We start from the raw sequence: 19,962 nt of genomic DNA, 5'->3' as shown, positions 1-19,962 counted from the left end.
TCCATCAAAGCTAAATGTTCATTAAAGTAGCAAATAAGCATTACGCGTGCACTAAGTCCACACATCATGGATGAGCCACCATTGGTGAAAGACAGATGTAAGATGTGAATTTCCACTGTGAAGATCTTCTATCTTAGAAAATGTTCAGTATATTAGTGAATAAAAATTCCGCGTGTACCTAGGCCTATGCCTATGTTCCGCGTGTACCTAAGTCTATGTTGGTAGGCAATGAACGAGTATGGTGGAACTACCACGACGAATGCGTCAACAATTGCTGCACATGCCCACTTGATTACGGAAGATTAAGCCCAAAGGAAACGAAGGGTGGTCAGCCGGTGCATCGTATCATTTATTGGAAATTCCCCTACGCACCCATCATAATACGACACCCACAACCCACGTGGGTGACGCGTGGTACACTGAGAGTGGGGCCTTCACCTGCAAACGAAGGCAACTAAGAGTGGTCGGCCGGTGCGTCGTACCATTTATTGGAAATTCCCCTACGCGCCGATTATAATACGACACCCATAATCTACGTGGGTGACACATGGTACACTTAGAGTGGGGCCTTCACCTCGAAACGAAGGCAACTAAGAGTGGTCGGCCGGTGCATCGTACCATTTATTGGAAATTCCCCTACGCGCCGATTATAATACGACACCCACAATCTACGTGGGTGACACATGGTACGGTTAGAGTGGGCCTTCACCTGGAAACGAAGGCAACTAAGAGTGGTCGGCCGGTGCATCGTACTATTTATTGGAAATTCCCACTACGCGCCGTTCATATTACGACATCTTTAGAGAAGACCTCCCACCTTCGTCACGACGGTGATTTTACTTTTCGACCTCCCTATTAGCTTTTCGACCGGCCATTTCTCCAGTTTTTCATCTTCATCTTCATTGCCGTGACAAGCGTTTCCTCCACCTTCTCCAGTTTTTCATCTTCATCTTCATTGCCGTGACAAGCGTTTCCTCCACCTTCCAAACTACAAGGTATCAAGTATGGAGGCAGTAGCAAAGCAATCATGCCAGCCATACCAGGTTTTCATCAACCACAGGGGAGAGGATACAAAGAAGAATATTGCCAGCCTCATTTACCATGCCCTCGAACCCTATGGGTTGCGAGTCTTTTTGGATCAGTACGTACTTAGCTCGGGAGATACCATCGAGACTGAAATCCGAAGAGCCATTAGCAGTTCCTCTGTTCATATTGCAATATTCTCCAAGAATTATGCTGAATCACGCTGGTGCTTAAATGAGTTGCTTTGGATGTTGAAATCATCTCATGGGCCCAAGTTTATTCCCATATTCTGTGACGTTGAGCCTGTGGAGCTTCGTTTCATTGAGAAGGGATGTTATGCCAAAGCCTTTCAGAAACACCTTGCAAGAGAATCCAAGGAACTTGTGGATGAATGGGCGAAAATACTCAGAAAAGCTGCAAACATTTGTGGTAAGGTGTTCAAAGGGAAGAAAGCAGTCGTAGAAGCCGCAGGCAATGCTGATACAGTGTTCAATTGGAAGGAAAGGTGAATACATACTTTACTTATTATCATATCACAAAAGAGATATTTCACTTATTTATCATCTATCAAGTTGGTGAATCTTGAATCATCAATTTTTCTAACTATGATAGACTGCAAATAATTTTTTTGTTTACAGTGACTATGGAAAGCTTGTGAAAAACATTGAAAACATTGTAATAGAACACGTCAAACGGGACCCATTTGAGTTGCCGCCTCGCCCAGTTGGACTAGACCAGGCCTGGAAGGATTTGGATGATCAAATTAAGAAACAAAGCTCCAAAAAGGTAGTAGTAATTGCCGGATTAGGCGGTATAGGGAAGTCAACTCTGGCGAGACATATCTTCAACGAATTGAGCCGTTCGGAGTTTAGAAGGGCTTCTTATTTGTTTAACGTCAGAGAAACAGATGATCATGTTTTGCAGCAGCAGCTCTGTCGTGATTTGCTGGGTAAAAATATGGTATCTAGCTGGAACGCGAAGAATATGTTACGAGAGAGTCTAAAAGGATTAAAGGTTTTGATTGTTTTCGATGATGTGGATGACAGGCACCAAATAGAAAGCGTACTGGATGTACATGCTGTGGAAGAGGGTAGTCTGATCTTCGTAACATCTCGTGATAAAGATGTTGTGAGGGCCTCTTATAAAAACACTTCATTCGTGTATGATGTACAGCCATTGGAGAACAAGCATGCCCGAGAATTGTTCTGCTATCATGCTACCCGTCAATCAAATTCACTTGAAGGGTGCGCAGATTTGGTGGAGGAATTTTTGAAAATTTGTGGGGGTTTGCCTCTCTGCTTACAAGTTTTGGGGGAGCAGGTATCTAGCAATTCTGATAGAACGCATTGGGAGCGGCAGTTGGAATTATACTCTCAAGGAGCGAGTTTGCCCGAAGCAAATGATGTAACTAAATTATTAAAATCGAGTTGCAAAGATATGGACTGCGAACAGCGAAGGATGCTTTTGGACGTGGCTCATTTCTTGGTGGGAGAAGACGAGGAACTGGCTGTTCGAGTGTTAGAGGGATTAGATTATACGAAGGACGTTAACTACTCCCTCAGAAGGCTCTGTGAAACTTACCTCATAAGTTTCAAGAACGACGTGGACTATCATCAAGATAAAACTAAAATATGGGGGCAAACTAAAATGTGGCGGCGATTTGTAAGGGGGGTTTGGCCACAACATCCGGAACATTTTCCGGAGGAGGAGGTATCGCAATCATTGTCAGTAGCTTTAACGAAGCGCAGTTCAAAACTTATAATGCATAATCAAGTCCGGGAAATGGCTCGATGTATTGTTAGAGAAGATCAAAGCGAGCCACTACGCCTTCGCTGCGCAGTGGATATCGAAAAGCAGGTATGCGAAGTTTCCATTTCCATGCACTTCTCCGCTTCGAATTATAATCTTTTTGACATTTTGACTTTGGATGTTTCCTATAATGGCTAGTTTGAAATTATGCCATTTGATGTTTTTAAAATTATGTTTTTTTAGTAACCGGAGATTATATTGTTTTTTCTTTTGTTCAATAAAAAAATTGCTTTTTAAACCGATTCTAGGTTTATTAAGATTTAAAAAAAAAATATTACGCTAAATATTTTGAAAATAAAAAAAAATAAATTTTAATCTTTTCAATATAAAAATAGTAAATTATTTCCATATAAAAGTAGTAAATTAAAAAATAAATTTGATCTTTTTAATATAAATTGTTTTTGCTAATTAGTTGATTGTTATTTTTGTTTGGTTTTAATTTAAATAATAAGATATAAAAATATATATTAAAAAAAATCTATTCAGTTTTTGCACAAAAAAATGTTAGGTAGATAGCTATCTACCATTTTTTTTTTATGCAAGAATGCCATGTGATAGTTGTCCACCATAGTTTAAGCAAATATTTATATAAAAATGGTGGCCACCATCTACATAGAAATTTATTGTAAAAGAATTCCTAATTATCTTTATTTTCACTATATGTCTACTAGTTACAAAAAAATTTCAAAATATGTTGAAACTCCCACATAGTAAAGTGATAATAATTATAAACTTTATGTATTTTTATAATTTTGGTCATTTGATTTGGAATTAATAAAATTTTAAAAAGTGTTTAAATATTAACTTTTGGGACCAATAACTTTGGTTGTCAATTTTTTTTGCATAAGGCAGGTACTAAGCAGCGACGCTTCATATTAAATGTATTATATTTTGTAATTAGATATTTCCAGTAATTAAACACTAGTCAAAAAATATGCCTTTTGATGTTTTGTCAAGAGGGTAACAATGGTTAAATTTGATATATGTGTGTGAGGAATATTCATTTTTATATGTATGCTTGCATGATAAAGAGATATATCTCTTGCATCTATTTTTATAACAATATATCTTAGATATAAGCATACTCCCAATTGGATTGGGGAAATACAAGATAAAATTCCAAGATAAGCACATATTGCATGGTATTTATAAACTCTTAGATAAACCATGGTGTAGCAGTAGGCTCGTTACTACACAAACTATGGGTTTTTGGGCATGCTACAAAATGCTTGTCTCTATCCTAATTCACATCATGCAATCCCACACCATGCACCTTGAACCTTAAACTGTGAAGCTTGGGGGTTTAAACTCGTGCTCGTAGCCAATCTTTATGCTATATAAAAAACTTATAGTGATAAAATAATAAGATTGAAAGGTATTTTAGTTATTCAATAAAAATAATAATAACATTTAAATGACAAACATAAAAATAATAAAATAAATATAATAGTAACAGTTAAATGAAACATAAATAAATATAAAACATCATTTGGAAAACAATTTTGACCAAAAAGATTAGTTCTTGATAATATTAAAATATTCCTTAAAAAAGGAGAGAAAGAGACCATGAAAATTCCGATTACAATACAAACTGAACATAATTAGTTATATTATTACGATAATCTTAACTAATGTAATTAGTTTTTCTCTTTTGCTGGTGTGTTGTGAAAAAAGTTAAAATGGAGAACGTAGTATATAATCCAATCACAGAAATAGTACCGGGCAAGAAGACATTACAGAAAGACTTGCCGTTGAGTATCAGTTTATTTGTTTTTCTAAACTATGTTCAACGGTTCCGAAAAGAAAAATCCAAAGTCCATTACTTCAACAATTTTAACTTTGGGATGGCGTATTAAACCCAAAGTCTATCGCTTAAATATTTCCAACTTTTGGATGGTCGAGGATTAATAGCATCAGTAGAAATAGCATAACAAATTGCAAAAGAGTACATTCTTCACCTTCCGTAACGAAGTTCAGTTAAAAGGAATATGTTTGAAAGAGAATGAAGTTAGGTTAAATAAATCCATGTGAAAGAGGAAATGAGTTTCTATGGGATTCAAAAAATTGCATAACTAATTTTTGATTTTCCAATTTAAACGTTGCGAGGTAACGAAAATGTTCAATGGGAACAAATTATTATTCGATACACACAGTCGGTAATGTAGAAGAAAACATTACAAGAAAAATTATGATGAAGTTATCAGTTTATTTGTATTCTAAACAATGTCCATCGGATTCCTGAAAAGAGAAATCCAAAATCCACACTTCATTACCATTTCTCACTATCGAATAACATATCAAACATTACAGACTTTGCATCAGAATTTCTCTATTTCTGTGTCTCTCTATATCTTTTACATTACACCAACGTAGAGATGTATGTTGTGGGTGGGTGTGTTGCAACCACAACCGACTTATCTATTTTTCGAGAGCATGCAGACTTATATTAATTGTAAATGCCAAAGGCTCTAGAAAATGGTGCGGCCACAAGAGTGTTTGATGGAAATTTGGATGTGTATCTTTGTTTATTACAAAATATTTGTGAAAATTATTAAGTCTATTATTTTCTTCTCTCCAAGTTATATCTATATTTTTAAAGTGAATATTTAAGGTATTTTTTGCTAAATTTTCCATATGTCAAATGCTCTAAATTTCCATGTGTTTCTCAACTACTGAGTTGGTTTTCAGTAGCTTGATTCCATTTAGTTGCTATAACCATTAAATGTGGTTGTTAATGAATATTTTCTTTACTGAGAGAATCTGGAATGCAAATTTTACTTCTATGAAAGTTTCAGGATTAAGAATATGATTCCATTCAGTTGCTATAACCATTAAATGTGGTTGTTCTTGAATATTTTTTTTTACTTAGAAAATATGGAATGTAAATTTTACTTCCCTTGGCCTGTTTAATTTCAAAATCAAAGTTTGTGAAGAGAGCTTCTCATCCAACAAAATTTGACTCTATTGGTTTCTTGATATTTTTGGTTAACACCTTCTTCATGGCTGAAGCATCAATTCCAAGAAAAAACTTTTATTTATTAGGTGTATATCCAACTTACCAATGCGATTCTAAGCATTTTTCACTTCTTTTTCAATGGTCGAATAGTTTTTCTCGAGGGTTCCACACAAGTGAGGCAAACTCATAATTTACTTCCCATCCTATATCACTTGCATCCATTTCAACATTCTTTGGCAAACTTTCATAAATATAGAGGATAGGAAGAATTTTTACCTTCTCTTTTATCTTTTCAAGTGCTCCATACTCCATAGTTCTGGTTTTTTTTAGTCTTTGATTTAGAACCTTTCTATCCTTATAAAAATTACAGTCATAGTTTAGACAACCAAAGATAAAGATGGGTTTTGTCTTTTATTTCATCTAGGAAATTTCTCTGCAAATGCCATTGCCTGCTGCTAAAGAGCGATCTCGCCATTTTCAATGAAGTGTCCAAAGAATTTAACCTTGGTCTAGAAGATTTCCATATTATTATTTTTTATAATTAAATCACTACTTTTGAAAACTTGTTTAAATTTATGTACATGCTTAAAATGTTCATCAATTGATCTAGAAAATATCAAAATATCATGAGATGATAATGGTCAGCGATCATGCTAGGGTATCTAAGATATTTGTTTTGGGGGGTTTTATTTTAATTTTTGGAGGACCAATGTTCGAAACAGATTTAAAACAGTGATGACTGAAGTTGTTGAATAATACTAATATTAACCAAAGGGCTGCTATTAAAATCCACACAATGATTTAGCTTATATGGTGATGAGTAGAGACAAAAAAATGTTATGACTATTATAGTTTTCAAATAGAAAATTAAATAACCATAAGTACGAAAACCTTCAAACAATGTTCAGAAAGTTTGACAAAATATTCCCAAGATTACAAAAATACTGCTGATTTTATGGTTTAGAGGAAATTACTTAAACAAACAGTTTTTATAATTCATTCTCTTTAAAGGTGATCTTTTTAGAAAGCTTATAAGAGTGAATTGAAACTCATCTACTCCTATATCGTTATCTTTGTAAAACTTAAGAATATGAAGAAAACAAGTGAATGAAAATTGGAAAACTTATAGGGAATACGAACCTGTATGAATCAAAATTCAGAATCCTTTGCTTTGGTATTAATGATTTAGAAAAATCTGAGTACATTTAGTGATTACAAATGTTTCTTCAAGGGTGCCACTCTTAATAACTCGTTAAAGAGAGTTATTTATACAATCTTAGAGATAAGAGAATATCTTAAACAAATTTACAAAAATAGATTAATACAAAATCAAGAATATGAACTTAGATTATTTTGGTGTTGAACGGTTGGTGACTGTTGATGACTGTCCCTAGAAATGTTGATTGTTGTGTGATCCTCCTTTTAGTCAGGTAAATTAGTTAACTGTTGCCAATGTTTCTTATTTGGGATAGATAACTTGGTCACCCTTCGAAAAACCTCATCCATTTCTATATTTTTAGTAAAAGTGGGTTTCACTAAAAATATATGTCTAATTTCATTTAGGATGGAAAAGGTATCTCTGAGTGCATTCAACACAACCTTTGGTGTTGCTTCACCTCTTATGTTTGAAACTATAGCTGCATTGGTACTAACCTCTGCAAGTTTTCAAACATAGTCTTCAATGGGCATTAATCTATCATTTATCACCAGCATAGAGGGAAAACCCTTGCTGGTCAAGGGTTCCAACTTACTGAAAAAATGTTGAACTATAACATTAACACTGGTGCATTTATCCTACAACTGAAGAATGATATTTCAATAGCTTCCTGAGCTTTTTCCAACAAGTCCTTTTGATCAAATATTATCTTGATATATGGGAGATATCTTTGATTGATTCAATATTCTCTTCCCTAACATTTCCTTTACCAAACATAGTTTATTTCCAAGGTAAGATTCTTTGATTTCTTTATGCAATACCTCAATTTGTCTTTTTGCCCTCTGAAACTCAGTTGCATGTGAATTGTATGTAATTGCTTTCATGTGTTGTAATGTCTTCAGTTGATCCTGTAATTTTTTCATTTCCTTTGTCTAAATAGACAGATTCTGCACAAGTTTTCAAACATAGTCTTCAATGGGCATTAATCTATCATTTATCACCAGCATAGAGGGAAAACCCTTGCTGGTCAAGGGTTCCAACTTACTGAAAAAACGTTGAACTATAACATTAACACTGCTGCATTTATCCTACACCTGAAGAATGAGATTTCAATAGCTTTCTGAGCTTTTTCCAACAAGTCCTTTTGATCAAAGATTATCCTGATATATGCATGATATATTTGATTGATTCAGTATTCTCTTCCCTAACATTTCCTTTACCAAACCCATTTTATTTCCAAGGTAAGATTCTTTGATTTCTTTATGCAATACCTCAATTTGACTTTTTGCCCTCTTTAACTCAGTTGCATGTGAATTGTATGTAATTGATTTCATGTGTTGTAATGTCTTCAGTTGATCCTGTAGTTTTTTCATTTCCTTTGTCTAAATAGATAGATTTTGCACAGCTCCTACTATTGTTCCTGTAGTTGCTAATGTGCCTGAGGCAGACGCTGTAGTTATAGAGACTGCTTTAAGAGGAACTACATCCATTGGAATGTTGGTCCTTTTTACAGTTTCCTCTTTCTCTTTGACAAGTTTCTCCATTTTCTCCTCCATTTGTTTTATTTGCAGATTTTGTTCCATGATGAGCTTCATTATGACAGATTTTTGAGTTTCAGTTTCTTCAATCTCTTTAGTCATTGGGTCTTTCGAAGCTGGCAATTTTAGCTGCTTCCTTAATGCTGAAATTTCAGTATTTTGTTTTGACAATTTCTTCTGCAGTCTGTTAGATTCCTATACCAATAGAAGTCATAATTTTCGAATGATTAGGATTAAACATGTAACATACCTTTGCTTGTGCAAATGTTTTCCATATTCAAGAAAAAATAAAAAAATGTAAAGAGGGTATGTCCTAAAAGAAAAATGAAAGGAAAAAAAAAATATAAAGGTTAAAAAAGATGAAAAATATGAACCCCAATAAAAGAAAATAAGACCATGAAAGTGTGCAAACAAAAAATGCCACTACCATTTACTTTTTATGAAGCATAATAATGATTGTGTGCAGCTAGTTATTCATGCCACAATCCATGGTAATCAAATAGTTTAATCTTGGTTACTCCATGATTTGAATTTCATGTTATAGATAGAAAATAAAATATGACCAAACTGTTTAATCTTGGCAGATAATTAGATTAGGTGGAGTAAATAAAAGGAGCTCAATAGTTTAATCTGAGTCCTTGGATATAATAAGGTTAGACTTAGATAGCTTACTTTTGTAAAAAAAAGAAAATGTTTTGATAAGGGTTTGCCAGCTTAAGTGCACCCTAATAAAGAGATGAAAAATGGTAAGATGAGTAGGTGGGTAAGTAGAAGAATGGTTGCAGAATTGTGATGGTTGTTAGATAAAAGCATATTTATCATACTCATCATCAAAGTTATAAATATGGATAAAATTGGGCATGTCTCAAATCCACAAAGTCAAATTGATTAACCTCCCTCACTCATTACACCTTTCACATAACTAATTTCCAAGAAAATTCTTAAGTACTTAAAATCTTAAGTCAAAGGGTCTAAGAGCATTTCTTTGACTTCTGGAGGGACTAGAACCTCGGCCCAATGACTTATAGGTCCTAAGTACTAAAAGACCCCTCATGAACATTCACCCCCTTTAAAGACACTCATATTCCCCAACAATCCCCTTTTCCCATGAAAAAACATTATTTTCCTAAAGAAAAGTCATTCCCCCCTAATAAACCCCTTTCTCTAAGGATAAGACCTTGTTATCCTAGAAAAAGTGATCACCCCCCATCAAAAAACCCCTTTTTCCAAAGAAACTCACAAGAACAACACTAAGTCTAAGTTATAATGTGTTTATAAAAGCAAATAAATTATGAATACACATTTAACTTAGCGCTAAGTTATTTTCCATTTTCAATTCATATTAACTTTTACTTTATATATTAAAATACCAAAAAAGAAATATAACCCTTCCCGTATATCATTATAAATAAAACCCTTATATTAATACCTGCACCGAAAGTTTGAATCATAAAATTTACAATAAAACCCTACCCCCGATAAAACGAATTAATTGATCGATTTGCGGTTAATTAATAATCAACCTCTACCAATGAAATCACCCTCGACACCCTTAACCCACCATAATCCGTGATTAATTAAAACCCGTTACTCTTAAACCTTCGTCGGACCCCTCCATTAAGCTTCATGACAAAACTCCTCCTCGATCACCATACGATTAGGCCCCCTTTGATCCAACAATGGACGATCATATCGGGCAGCCTCCGAAGTTTGACCTTTGCCCACCCGATATGGGTCATTTTCTTGTTGGGCCCTGATGCTACGTGGCGCCCGATGAATGGCATCCGACGGCGTGCCCCCAAAACAATTTTAGCCTAAAAGATGTGCGATCAAACACGCTTACCACCTCCCGCCAGATGACAAAACGTCCCATCTCCCACTAAAAGCCAAACGTACCTATTCCCATAAACCCGCCAAATAGTTGACTTTGCGAAGAAAACTAAGAAAAAACTTATTATTTTTTGTTTTATCGTGGAAAAAGGCACTCAGGCCTCCATGCAAGCTACAGAGTACGTACCACTGCCAACCCATGTCCGGTCGCCAACCTGTAGAAGCCGCTAAACTTCCAATCCACTTTTCAGTCACCTACACCTCCTGTAACTGTGCATAGTCGTCCATCAGCCCATTCAGAGCCAAAACCAGGTATTTATTCAAATTCACCAAGAAACCCTCTCTCATTCCCAAACCTGTTACTCAATTGCTTTAAGTTATTAAGTAATTAAGTAAAAAAATTACCCTAAAACCCCAAACTACTATGAATTGAACTAAATTGCTCCAGTTTGACTAAAAACCCTTTTCCCCCTTCGTAAATGCATAAGAACTAAGAATGGCCACTCCCATCGCCATGGATGTTTGACCACTTTCCACTCCCCACCTGGATTTAGACCATCTCCCTTTGGCGGACAAAGACTTCCAAATCAAGGACACCATTGTTCAGGAATCCCCACTGAAATTACACTGCCAGTATAGAGACCAGTACTTGAACCATCAGACAAAATAAGTCTTTGGGAGTCAAATTTGCCTAAGTACCAATTCCCTAGAGTACATATCTTTCCCGAAATCGTTCATTATTGCCATGCAAACTACAATCCTAGCCAAAGAGCAATGGCATCCCTTGACCATACTGTACTTTGCACCATCACTACTGAATCCATCAATGAAATGCTGCAGTTGCAACCAGGACAAAATCTGACTCCCATTCCTATTGGAGATCTATTAGACAAATTCCCCAAGATTACTACTTCCAGACTTGCTGAAATGTTCCAAACTTTTATTGTGGAAGAGAAATATATCCCAAATGATCCTCCCCCATACATGTGGACCATATTTCCCAAACTTGGCCAGGACATTTTGTCAATGATATCTAGTGTCTTAGGCTATACTACCAGCGAATATGTTGATGAAATCATTATTGCATTCATGTCAATTTTCACTCTTGGACAGCCTCCTGCCATCATGTTTAATTATGCCAAACTCATAGCAGATAAAATGCATGATCAATTCATGAGAATTGGCAATGAAAGAGTATTTAAGTACTCATCTGTTTTGTATCATAGTTTCCTTTACTATCAAGCTGATAAATTCTCATTCCCTCTGCAAAAGCTTGATACTAGAGGCAAGTCCAGGTTAGTGGTCTTCTGGACCCCTTTGATCCACCAATATGACTCTCCATATACTTACACAGACTTCATAGACCTTTTTGTGCATGCAGTAGCTACCATGCTATTAGGAAGTCCTCTCCTAATGATCAGTTCAGATATCAGAAGGATCCTACAACTATCTAAACAACACAAAGTGGGAGATTGGTATTTGTACCAAAATCACACTGAAATCAGAATCTATAGCTATGAGTTAGCACCATACAAACTACCTAGATACATCCCAATGAGGTTATTCGCTCTGAAGTACTCCAAGCAGATAATCAACTCAAATGAGGTACATTTTGTAAAGGCCAAGAAGAAGGCTCAACTTAGAATAAAAGACCAGCTAGGCCCCTTTGTATGCAATAATAGAGAAGTTGGAAGAGAAGCAGATCAAATCCTTCAAAATCTCAAACTGAAACAAAGCTTCATATGGAGATATAACCCTTTTGACTTCTTCTGCAATAGAATACAGAAAAACAAATTGAATTGTCTCCTTACATCCACCACAGAATTCTTGAGATAGAACAATATGCAAATCAATTGGAATGGGTGGAGAATACTTTAGTGGACAGAGATAGCACTGAAGTTGTTGTCAATAATGTATTAATTGATCTAGAGAGGAGACTTGATGAAGATTCTTTCATACAGGTACCAGAAGAATCCCAAGCCTAAAGGGAAACACAACAACACAATGAAACACAAGTAGAAGAAGAACTTTAGGAGCAAGAAGAGTCAGAGCAACCAGACTTATCAAAAGCGCTGACTCAAACAACACAGCAAGAACACATCATGAGTACCCCTCCTATTGTGTAGACTCCTCTAAATGAGGAGAAGAACCCCAAAAGAGACAGGGAGGAGGCCACTCCTTCTGGCATACCAATTGCATAGACTTATGTCAAGAGGTAAAAGTTAAATCCTTTATCAAAGCAAGGATACACAGAAAAAACAGTTGGAAACACAGGCACAGAAAGGGTAGAGAGCAGGCAAGCTACTCCCTCTAGAGGAACACAAGTACCTTCCATTACACCTACTCAGGTGTTGGAAAAACAACAAAGTATGTAAGTCTCCTCATTCAGAGCACCAGCTGGCCAAGACCAAGATATTAGATAAAAGTACAAAGAGATAAAGGCTAGGAATGAAAGGTTGAAGGCTCAAACCTATGCACAATACCTCATAATGGCTCCCACCAATCAAACAAGGCTTATGTCAGCCCTTGATGTAAAGAAGGTAAAATGCAAATGACTTACATGAAGTCTACTGTGTAGCAACCAAGGTCAATCGCTGACTATTTAAAGACAGATTTTGAAGTGCTAGCAAAGGATATAAATCCTATTGACCATATTGAATTGCATAAACAGACAGGAGAAATGGTGTATTCCACATTAACCAGTGAAGCCATTGCAACCCATCAGTTACAAAATCGCTGAATAATATATCAACGCAATTTCAATTAGAAAAGGCCTCCTCATAGGCCAAGGATACAAGAATCAAGTCCTTGGAGGACTTAATCATTAAGTTGGGACATGATCCCAAGGATGTAAAGGCTGCAAAGAAATTAGTAAAGAAAAAGAAAGATGACATAGCTGCCTTGAAAAGGCACCTCAAAATTCCACCATCGCATCATCCATAAACAATAGAAGTATTAGAAACTCAGAAGGAACAAGAGCTTATGGAATTGGTCCATAAGTTAAATGATCAACTGAAAGAAACAAAGAAGGAGCTAGGAAATTTAATTCAGTCTAAACAGAGTGAGTTGACCACCACTCCATAGATTGTTATTCCTACAGTTTCCACTGCAGTTCCTTCAACCTTGGCAGCAAAACTAGCACCAAAAGCCCCATCTGTTATAGCCATGCCAATCACCGCAGAATCCACAAATGCAGGTACATCTACGGATAATATAACAGAATTAGTCAAAGCCATGGAGGAGATGACCATCCAGACTATAGAGCTTAAAAGACTTAAGGAAAAGTGTCTAGCTTAGAAACTGACTGTAAGCTAGCACAAATACAACAAAAAGAAGAAGCACAGAAAAAACCTGAGGATGAGTGAGAGGATAAAGTTCCTTGAAAAGGACTTGACATTGCAACAACCACTAGGACAAATAAAGGAGATGCTCTGGGCCAACATCATTGACTCTGTCAATGATGTTTGGCCATCAATTCAAGTAATTTTTTAGCAAACAGAACTGGTGAAAGTGGCCATCGAAGCAATCCAAAAGACAAAGGAAGACTTGGAAGACCAACCTATGGAGGCCAACCAACTTATCACTTTCTTGAACAGCAAGAGCAGGGATCAACTAGATGAAATTGGCATAGAGGATAGAACCGAAACCATCATAGAAATAAAAAAGGTTCTGACTAAAATGAACCTTGTGACCAATTTAGAAAAAAGATGCCAAAGCATGCAAGTAGATATTGACTGATTCATGGTGAAGTTTGGAATTTTGAGGGAAAAAGGCCTTCCCAGTCCTATGGTCATCAATGATAATCTTATGACCCAACAGGGCTATGTTGATAGATTACACAAGTTGGCCAAAGACTAAGCAAGCACTTCAGGAGTTAAAGCGTTTCCCACAGGAAAGGTATTGTATGATAATTTGGAAAATCTATTTTTCTTGGAGCATGAGGTAAAGCACCTGTTTGCCAATAAGCCAAATTTTTCCAAATATATTGAAGCAGATGAGGTCTACAGAAAGATGCTTAAAGTAAAGTTACCTGAAGATGAATGGTGGGTAAAATTGACAGATTTACCATAAAGTTACCACAGTAAAATAACAGCCAGATGAAAAGGTAAAACAAGGTCATAGAGTAGAAGGTAAAGAGTATCATTAGGTTGATGACAAAAAGTGATTCCAACACACAAATATCAGTCAACTGAAAGAGCCAAATTTGAACTACAAACAAGCAGCACAATCACAATAAAAGAGATAGCAAGAAGCATTATTCCATCTGTCTCTATCTTCATGTTGAAGATATTTTTATTTTCCTAAAATAATTCCCAAACTGTTATGGGATATTTTGTATAAATACTTCATATTTCGAAGTATTAGGTGTGGATTCAAAAACATTTATATAGACTACTTTCTCATATCTAAAAGGCTATTGTATCTAAGGCTGGACTGGCTTTGCTGGATCATGGAATAAAGCTCAAATTTCACAGGATTCTTGTGCAAAATGGAAATCAAATAAGTATTTTATCCTATGTGTATTATTTTTTTTCCTTATGTTTCTCAATAATCATATGTATTTCTATGAAATCTGAATGGTCAACAAGGAATATTATTTCAGAATCTGCTTTACTGCACTCTGTCTTCACTGTTTACATTCTTAATGTTTTCTGCCAAACTATCTTAGCTAGGGAATTCTTAATTGCTCCTTAGCTTCCGTAGTTTTCCTTCTAGTCTATGTAACAAAGGATTCTTAATTGCCCTTTGTTAATGATCACTATTTATTCCTCCTTTTGACCTAGGTCCACGGATTCTTAAGTGCCCTTCACCTTGGTTAGAATCATTCCATCTATCAACTCTTAAAGATTTGCCTTTTGTTTTGCTAGCCTGCCCTGTGAAGTTCCGTTTGATACCCTGATTTAGTTGTGCCATCCTTTTCTTGACTCTATAGCCCAATGGTTTAAAGAAGTTATGTTAAAATTGGAAACTAGGGCTAAACTCCATGTGGGTTATCTTATTGATGGCAGCGGATATTTTTCTTGGATCCCTCTCATCGAGAGGTGTAGGATTAATATAAAGATCAGCCAGAAAAGTTGGAACTGCTGGAACTGCCGAAAAAGCTAGAAAGCTAGAACTGTCGGAAAAGCCAGAACTGCGGGAAAAGCCGGAAACGCCAAAATGCCAAAAAAACCGGAACTGCTAGAAAAGTTGAAAAAGTCAGAAACGTCGGAAAATCAGGAACTGCTAGAAAAGCCGGAACTGTTGGAAAAGAAGGAACTTCCGGAAACGCCGAAAAAGCCAGAAATGATGGAAAAGCTGGAAATGCAAGAAATTCCGGAAAAGTCGGAATTGCCAGAAAAGCTGGAAAAGCCGAAAACGCTAGAACTGTGGGAAAATCTGGAATTGCTAGAAAAGTCGGAACTATCGGGAACAACCAGAACTGCCGGGAACAACCGGAACTGCTGGAACTACTGGGAACAACCGGAATTGCCAGAACTGTCGTGAATTGCCAAAAAAACCGAAGCATATGTCTCCAAAGGAGAGCAGCATGCAAGGGATAGCTAACCAACATTGGGACAGTTGTATGGTACTTAGCAGCAGATACACAAAGCATGCAATTTTACAACTAGCATGCAAGGGACAACTAGCATGCAACAACAAGCATGCAAGGGACAACAGACAAGCAAGGTGCAGCCAACACATAGGTCAGGATGGCAACATGGTGCAACAATGGCACATAATGCAGTACAGTGATGGGTATAGTCATGATTAATGAAGCGTGATGAGATGGAGCATAATGATGATGGGTGCAACATGGTGTAGCGTGGTGAGGTGCAACATGATGATGAAATGAATCACAACAAATATGAAAGAGTCACCTTGGAGAATTAATTGAAGTAGTATGTCTTCAACTGATCTCATGTATCATCTTCTTAGAGATGATATATGCTCTTATCTAGATAAGTCAAAGTGTTGACTTTTGTTGTAAACGTACTATCTCTCTCTCTCTGTTGAACTATTGAAGAACATATAAGAAAAATTGATCAAGGGTTTCCCCACATTGGGGTGTCCCTGACTAGCGCCACATCTTGTGTCCTCTTGTCTTGGCTTGTCTTCTGCGATTTATGTTTATGTTCTATCTACAGTTTACTTTAATGCGGATGTGATTGCTAATCTGGAAAAGATATGGAGCTAAATGTGAAAATTGAAATAAATTGCTCTAAGCATAGAACATACCCAAAATAAACAAGTTAGTTCTTTCCATCTGTTCCCAGAGTTCCACCATCCAACTTCAGTTTCAAAATCAAAATCCCATAAGCTCTAAGAACTAGCCTAAAATATTATCTAAAAACAAAGTTAAATTATAAAGAGAGAGCCCTCTCTGGACTTAGGTTGGCTAAATCCTAAGTCTAAAAGATTGGTTTTTTGTTACCTCGGATTATGCCCTATTTGAATAACGTCAAGGGAAATTCTCAGTGATAACATAGTGGTGACCATATTGGGGATCGAACGCAGAATCTCTGGTTTCGCAGACCAGATCGTCAGTTTTAATAAGCCTTTGAGATAATTGTAAATCATTATTTTATGCAAGGATTTGTTTGAAGTTACTCATAAAATTTATAAAAAGAAGATAATTGGAAAAGCTTGAAATCCCGGCTTTAAGGAGAACTCACTATACTAGGGCCAACCCAGACCCAAACCCTACCCCAGTATGTGATGATCCAAACCTGATTTCGAGAAGACCTAGAAGAGAAGAATGTCCAGTCAGCTCTACACCTTCAGTTAAAGCAGAGTCATGTTCAGATGAATTTCTGTTTTTAGAGGAACTCCCTTTTGATGCTACTTTTGATTTGTCTTTGTTTAAAACCCAGTCTGAAACTGCTCTTGATAAGATTGTTTTAGACCCTGAATTCATTACATATCTCGAAATACAAAGGGAAAACCAACCAATTGGTGAGTATGTTTTAAATTCACCTTAGTCATCCTCTGTTATTGTTGAAATCCCTTTAACTTTCTGAAATAGTATCCACTCCTTTCAATTCACCATAATTTCCTTCCATTTTCGAGATTGTTTCCCAACCTCCATTCATACCATCACTTCCCCATCAACATATCATTTCCCATTAGACACCCATAATTCTCAGTTCTCCACCAACTACTGTATTTTCCCCTAATACCTCAACTCCCAGTTCTCCATCCACTATTGTATTATCTTTGAGAACCTCAACCCCACAACCTAGCCCCACTCAGCTTAGAGCCATGGCAAATAGATATGATCCTTTAGTACTACCAGCCCCATTGGGGTGTTATGCCACAAGATTATCAGAGTAAAATTATATTGTTTAATGGCACACGATCCTACACAACACAACAACATAAAAGAAAAATGACAGACCATTTCAAATTACATGAAATTGACATTGGATATGTCCAAATGAGAATTTTTTCCCAAACTCTAGCAAGAGATGTGATAACATGGTTTAGATCTCTTCATAACAATAGTATAGATAGTTAAAAGTTTTTTACCAGCAATTTTTAAATAGGTGGGAGAAGAAAAACAACCCTCTTCAAATCCTTTTTGAATATGAAAACATCAAGAGGGGACCAAACGAAACAGTTCAGGACTACTGTACTAGATTTGACAACATATATAATGCCATACCAGTAGATCTTAGACCCCCGTCTGGTTTAGCTTTAATTAGATTCCATGATGGATTTGATACAGACATGGATTTTCAACTTAGAGAACAAAATCCCCCTACTTTAGAAGACATGCGAAGTGTTGCTGTGAGTGTGGAGGCCAACCTGCTAGCAAAGAGAGCTAGGACTAGAAATGAGAGGAGAATCCCAGTTAAAGATGAAGCCTCATCTTCAGACCTTAAAATATATGTTCTTACCAAAAGTATGGAGAAACTTATGAATAGGATAGATAGTATGGAGAGAAATCTCAATGGGATAATCAACAGGCTCCTCCAGTAAGGAATCCAAACTTTAGGAAAAAACTAAACCAAAACACTGGGAAGAATGGACCTGACCAAAACATTAGGCCTCTTTTCTAAGATAATTACGTTGAAACTTCACATTCAGATGACCCTTAACTAGACACTCAGATAAATCTGATGGGATTGGATGAAGAAGATATAGTCTTCCTAACTCAAGATGATCAAGAACTACATATGCTGCAGCAATTGCAGACCCAATCTGGGGAATCATTTGATTACAAGAAAGGGTATGACTCTGCTATCTTCGAAGTGCATAAATAGTACAATTTGAGGAGAAAAAAGAACACTCCATACCAAAACAAGAAAGCAATACCAAGTTAGCCTAAAAAGATTAAAGCAGCTCCCATCACAAAAACTCTCAAAATCCTCTCTAGACCAAATCAGAACCCTCCCAGTCCCACCATTGAAGATATAACCAACGACCAACCTTTTGATGAGCAACCTTCCACTTTAGTTCCCTCCAAAGAAACAGGGGAACAACCTCCAGAAATTGTGTTACAAAATCCACTAAAAGAGACTCCAAACATTGAAAAAGAAGAACAAACTACTCCAAACCTTGCTTTTAAGAGATAAATTCCCCTAGGGTCTTGGGTTGATAGCCTAGCAGATCAGAGGTTATCTACACAAAGAAACACACATTCCACACAGCCATGATGCTAATATAAACAAACTCTACGATGAGAGGCATACCTAGGGGTCTTTCGTTTGGGAAGATCCAGCCAGGGTCCAAACCCTCTTGGAGTTCCTTTTTCTCTTTCAACTTGTAAGACAATCAATTCAATAAAGTACAACAGTATATGGACCGGGCATCATAAAGAAATCATCTTCATAGCATATTAAAAGGTAGTTAGTTACACAATTAAAACGACCATTCATATGTGAATCATAACATTGATATCATAAACATGAAGAAGATTTATATCAGGAACAAAGACAAGTGTTTCTTTTATTATAGATAACTAAAGTACAAAAAGGAATGATTTCACCTGAGTCGTCCTTTCGCAAGCTCCAAGCGGAATCGTCCTCTGGATTTGTCCGGTCTCAAGCCTTCAACAAACTCTTTCCATGACTTACTCCATGATATCTCAAACTCTACGATGAGAGGCATACCTAGGGGTCTTTCGTTTGGGAAGATCCAGCCAGGGTCCAAACCCTCTTGGAGTTCCTTTTGCTCTTTCAACTTGTAAGACAATCAATTCAATAAAGTACAACAGTATATGGACCGAGCATCATAAAGAAATCTTCTTCATAGCATATTGAAAGGTAGTTAGTTACACAATTAAAACGAGCATTCATATGTGAATCATAACATTGATATCATAAACATGAAGAAGATTTATATCAGGAACAAAGGCAAGTGTTTCTTTTATTATAGATAACTAAAGTACAGAAAGGAATGATTTCACCCGAGTCGTCCTTTCGCAGGCTCCAAGCGGAATCGTCCTCTGGATTTGTCCGGTCTCAAGCCTTCAACAAACTCTTTCCATGACTTACTCCATGATATCTCAAGTAGTATAAAGACATCATCAAACAAGGAAACAAGGGTTTCCTGTAAATGAGGGAAGTGTTGGAAGCACTAGGATCTTTAGACTTGGTCAGGGATAATATTAGCAGAGTGATCTTTCTCTCTATTGTCTCCTCCCTTAGGCCTTACCATTGAAGCCT

At 36.5% G+C, this 19,962-nt stretch overlaps 1 protein-coding gene across 1 annotated transcript in view; it reads left to right on the top strand.

Annotated features, from left to right (window-relative positions):
* Positions 1-934: 934 nt before the first annotated feature.
* LOC149244837 (uncharacterized) overlaps positions 935-19,962 on the top strand; it is a 126,796-nt gene continuing 107,768 nt past the window's right edge. Inside the window, exons 1-2 of the mRNA XM_089368089.1 lie at positions 935-1,528; positions 1,662-2,880. Of these exons, the coding sequence (XP_089224215.1) occupies positions 1,005-1,528; positions 1,662-2,880 (1,743 nt within the window). The 5' untranslated portion in view covers positions 935-1,004. The remainder of the gene's footprint in view (positions 1,529-1,661; positions 2,881-19,962) is intronic.

Source organism: Pinus tabuliformis, chromosome 8 (genome assembly GCF_031772625.1).
Source record: "Pinus tabuliformis cultivar Carrire ecotype Pingquan chromosome 8, CPIR1, whole genome shotgun sequence".
Classification (NCBI taxonomy): domain Eukaryota; kingdom Viridiplantae; phylum Streptophyta; class Pinopsida; order Pinales; family Pinaceae; genus Pinus; species Pinus tabuliformis.
The sequence above is the reverse complement of the archived record's forward strand: the minus strand, read 5'-3'. Positions and strand labels throughout refer to the sequence as shown.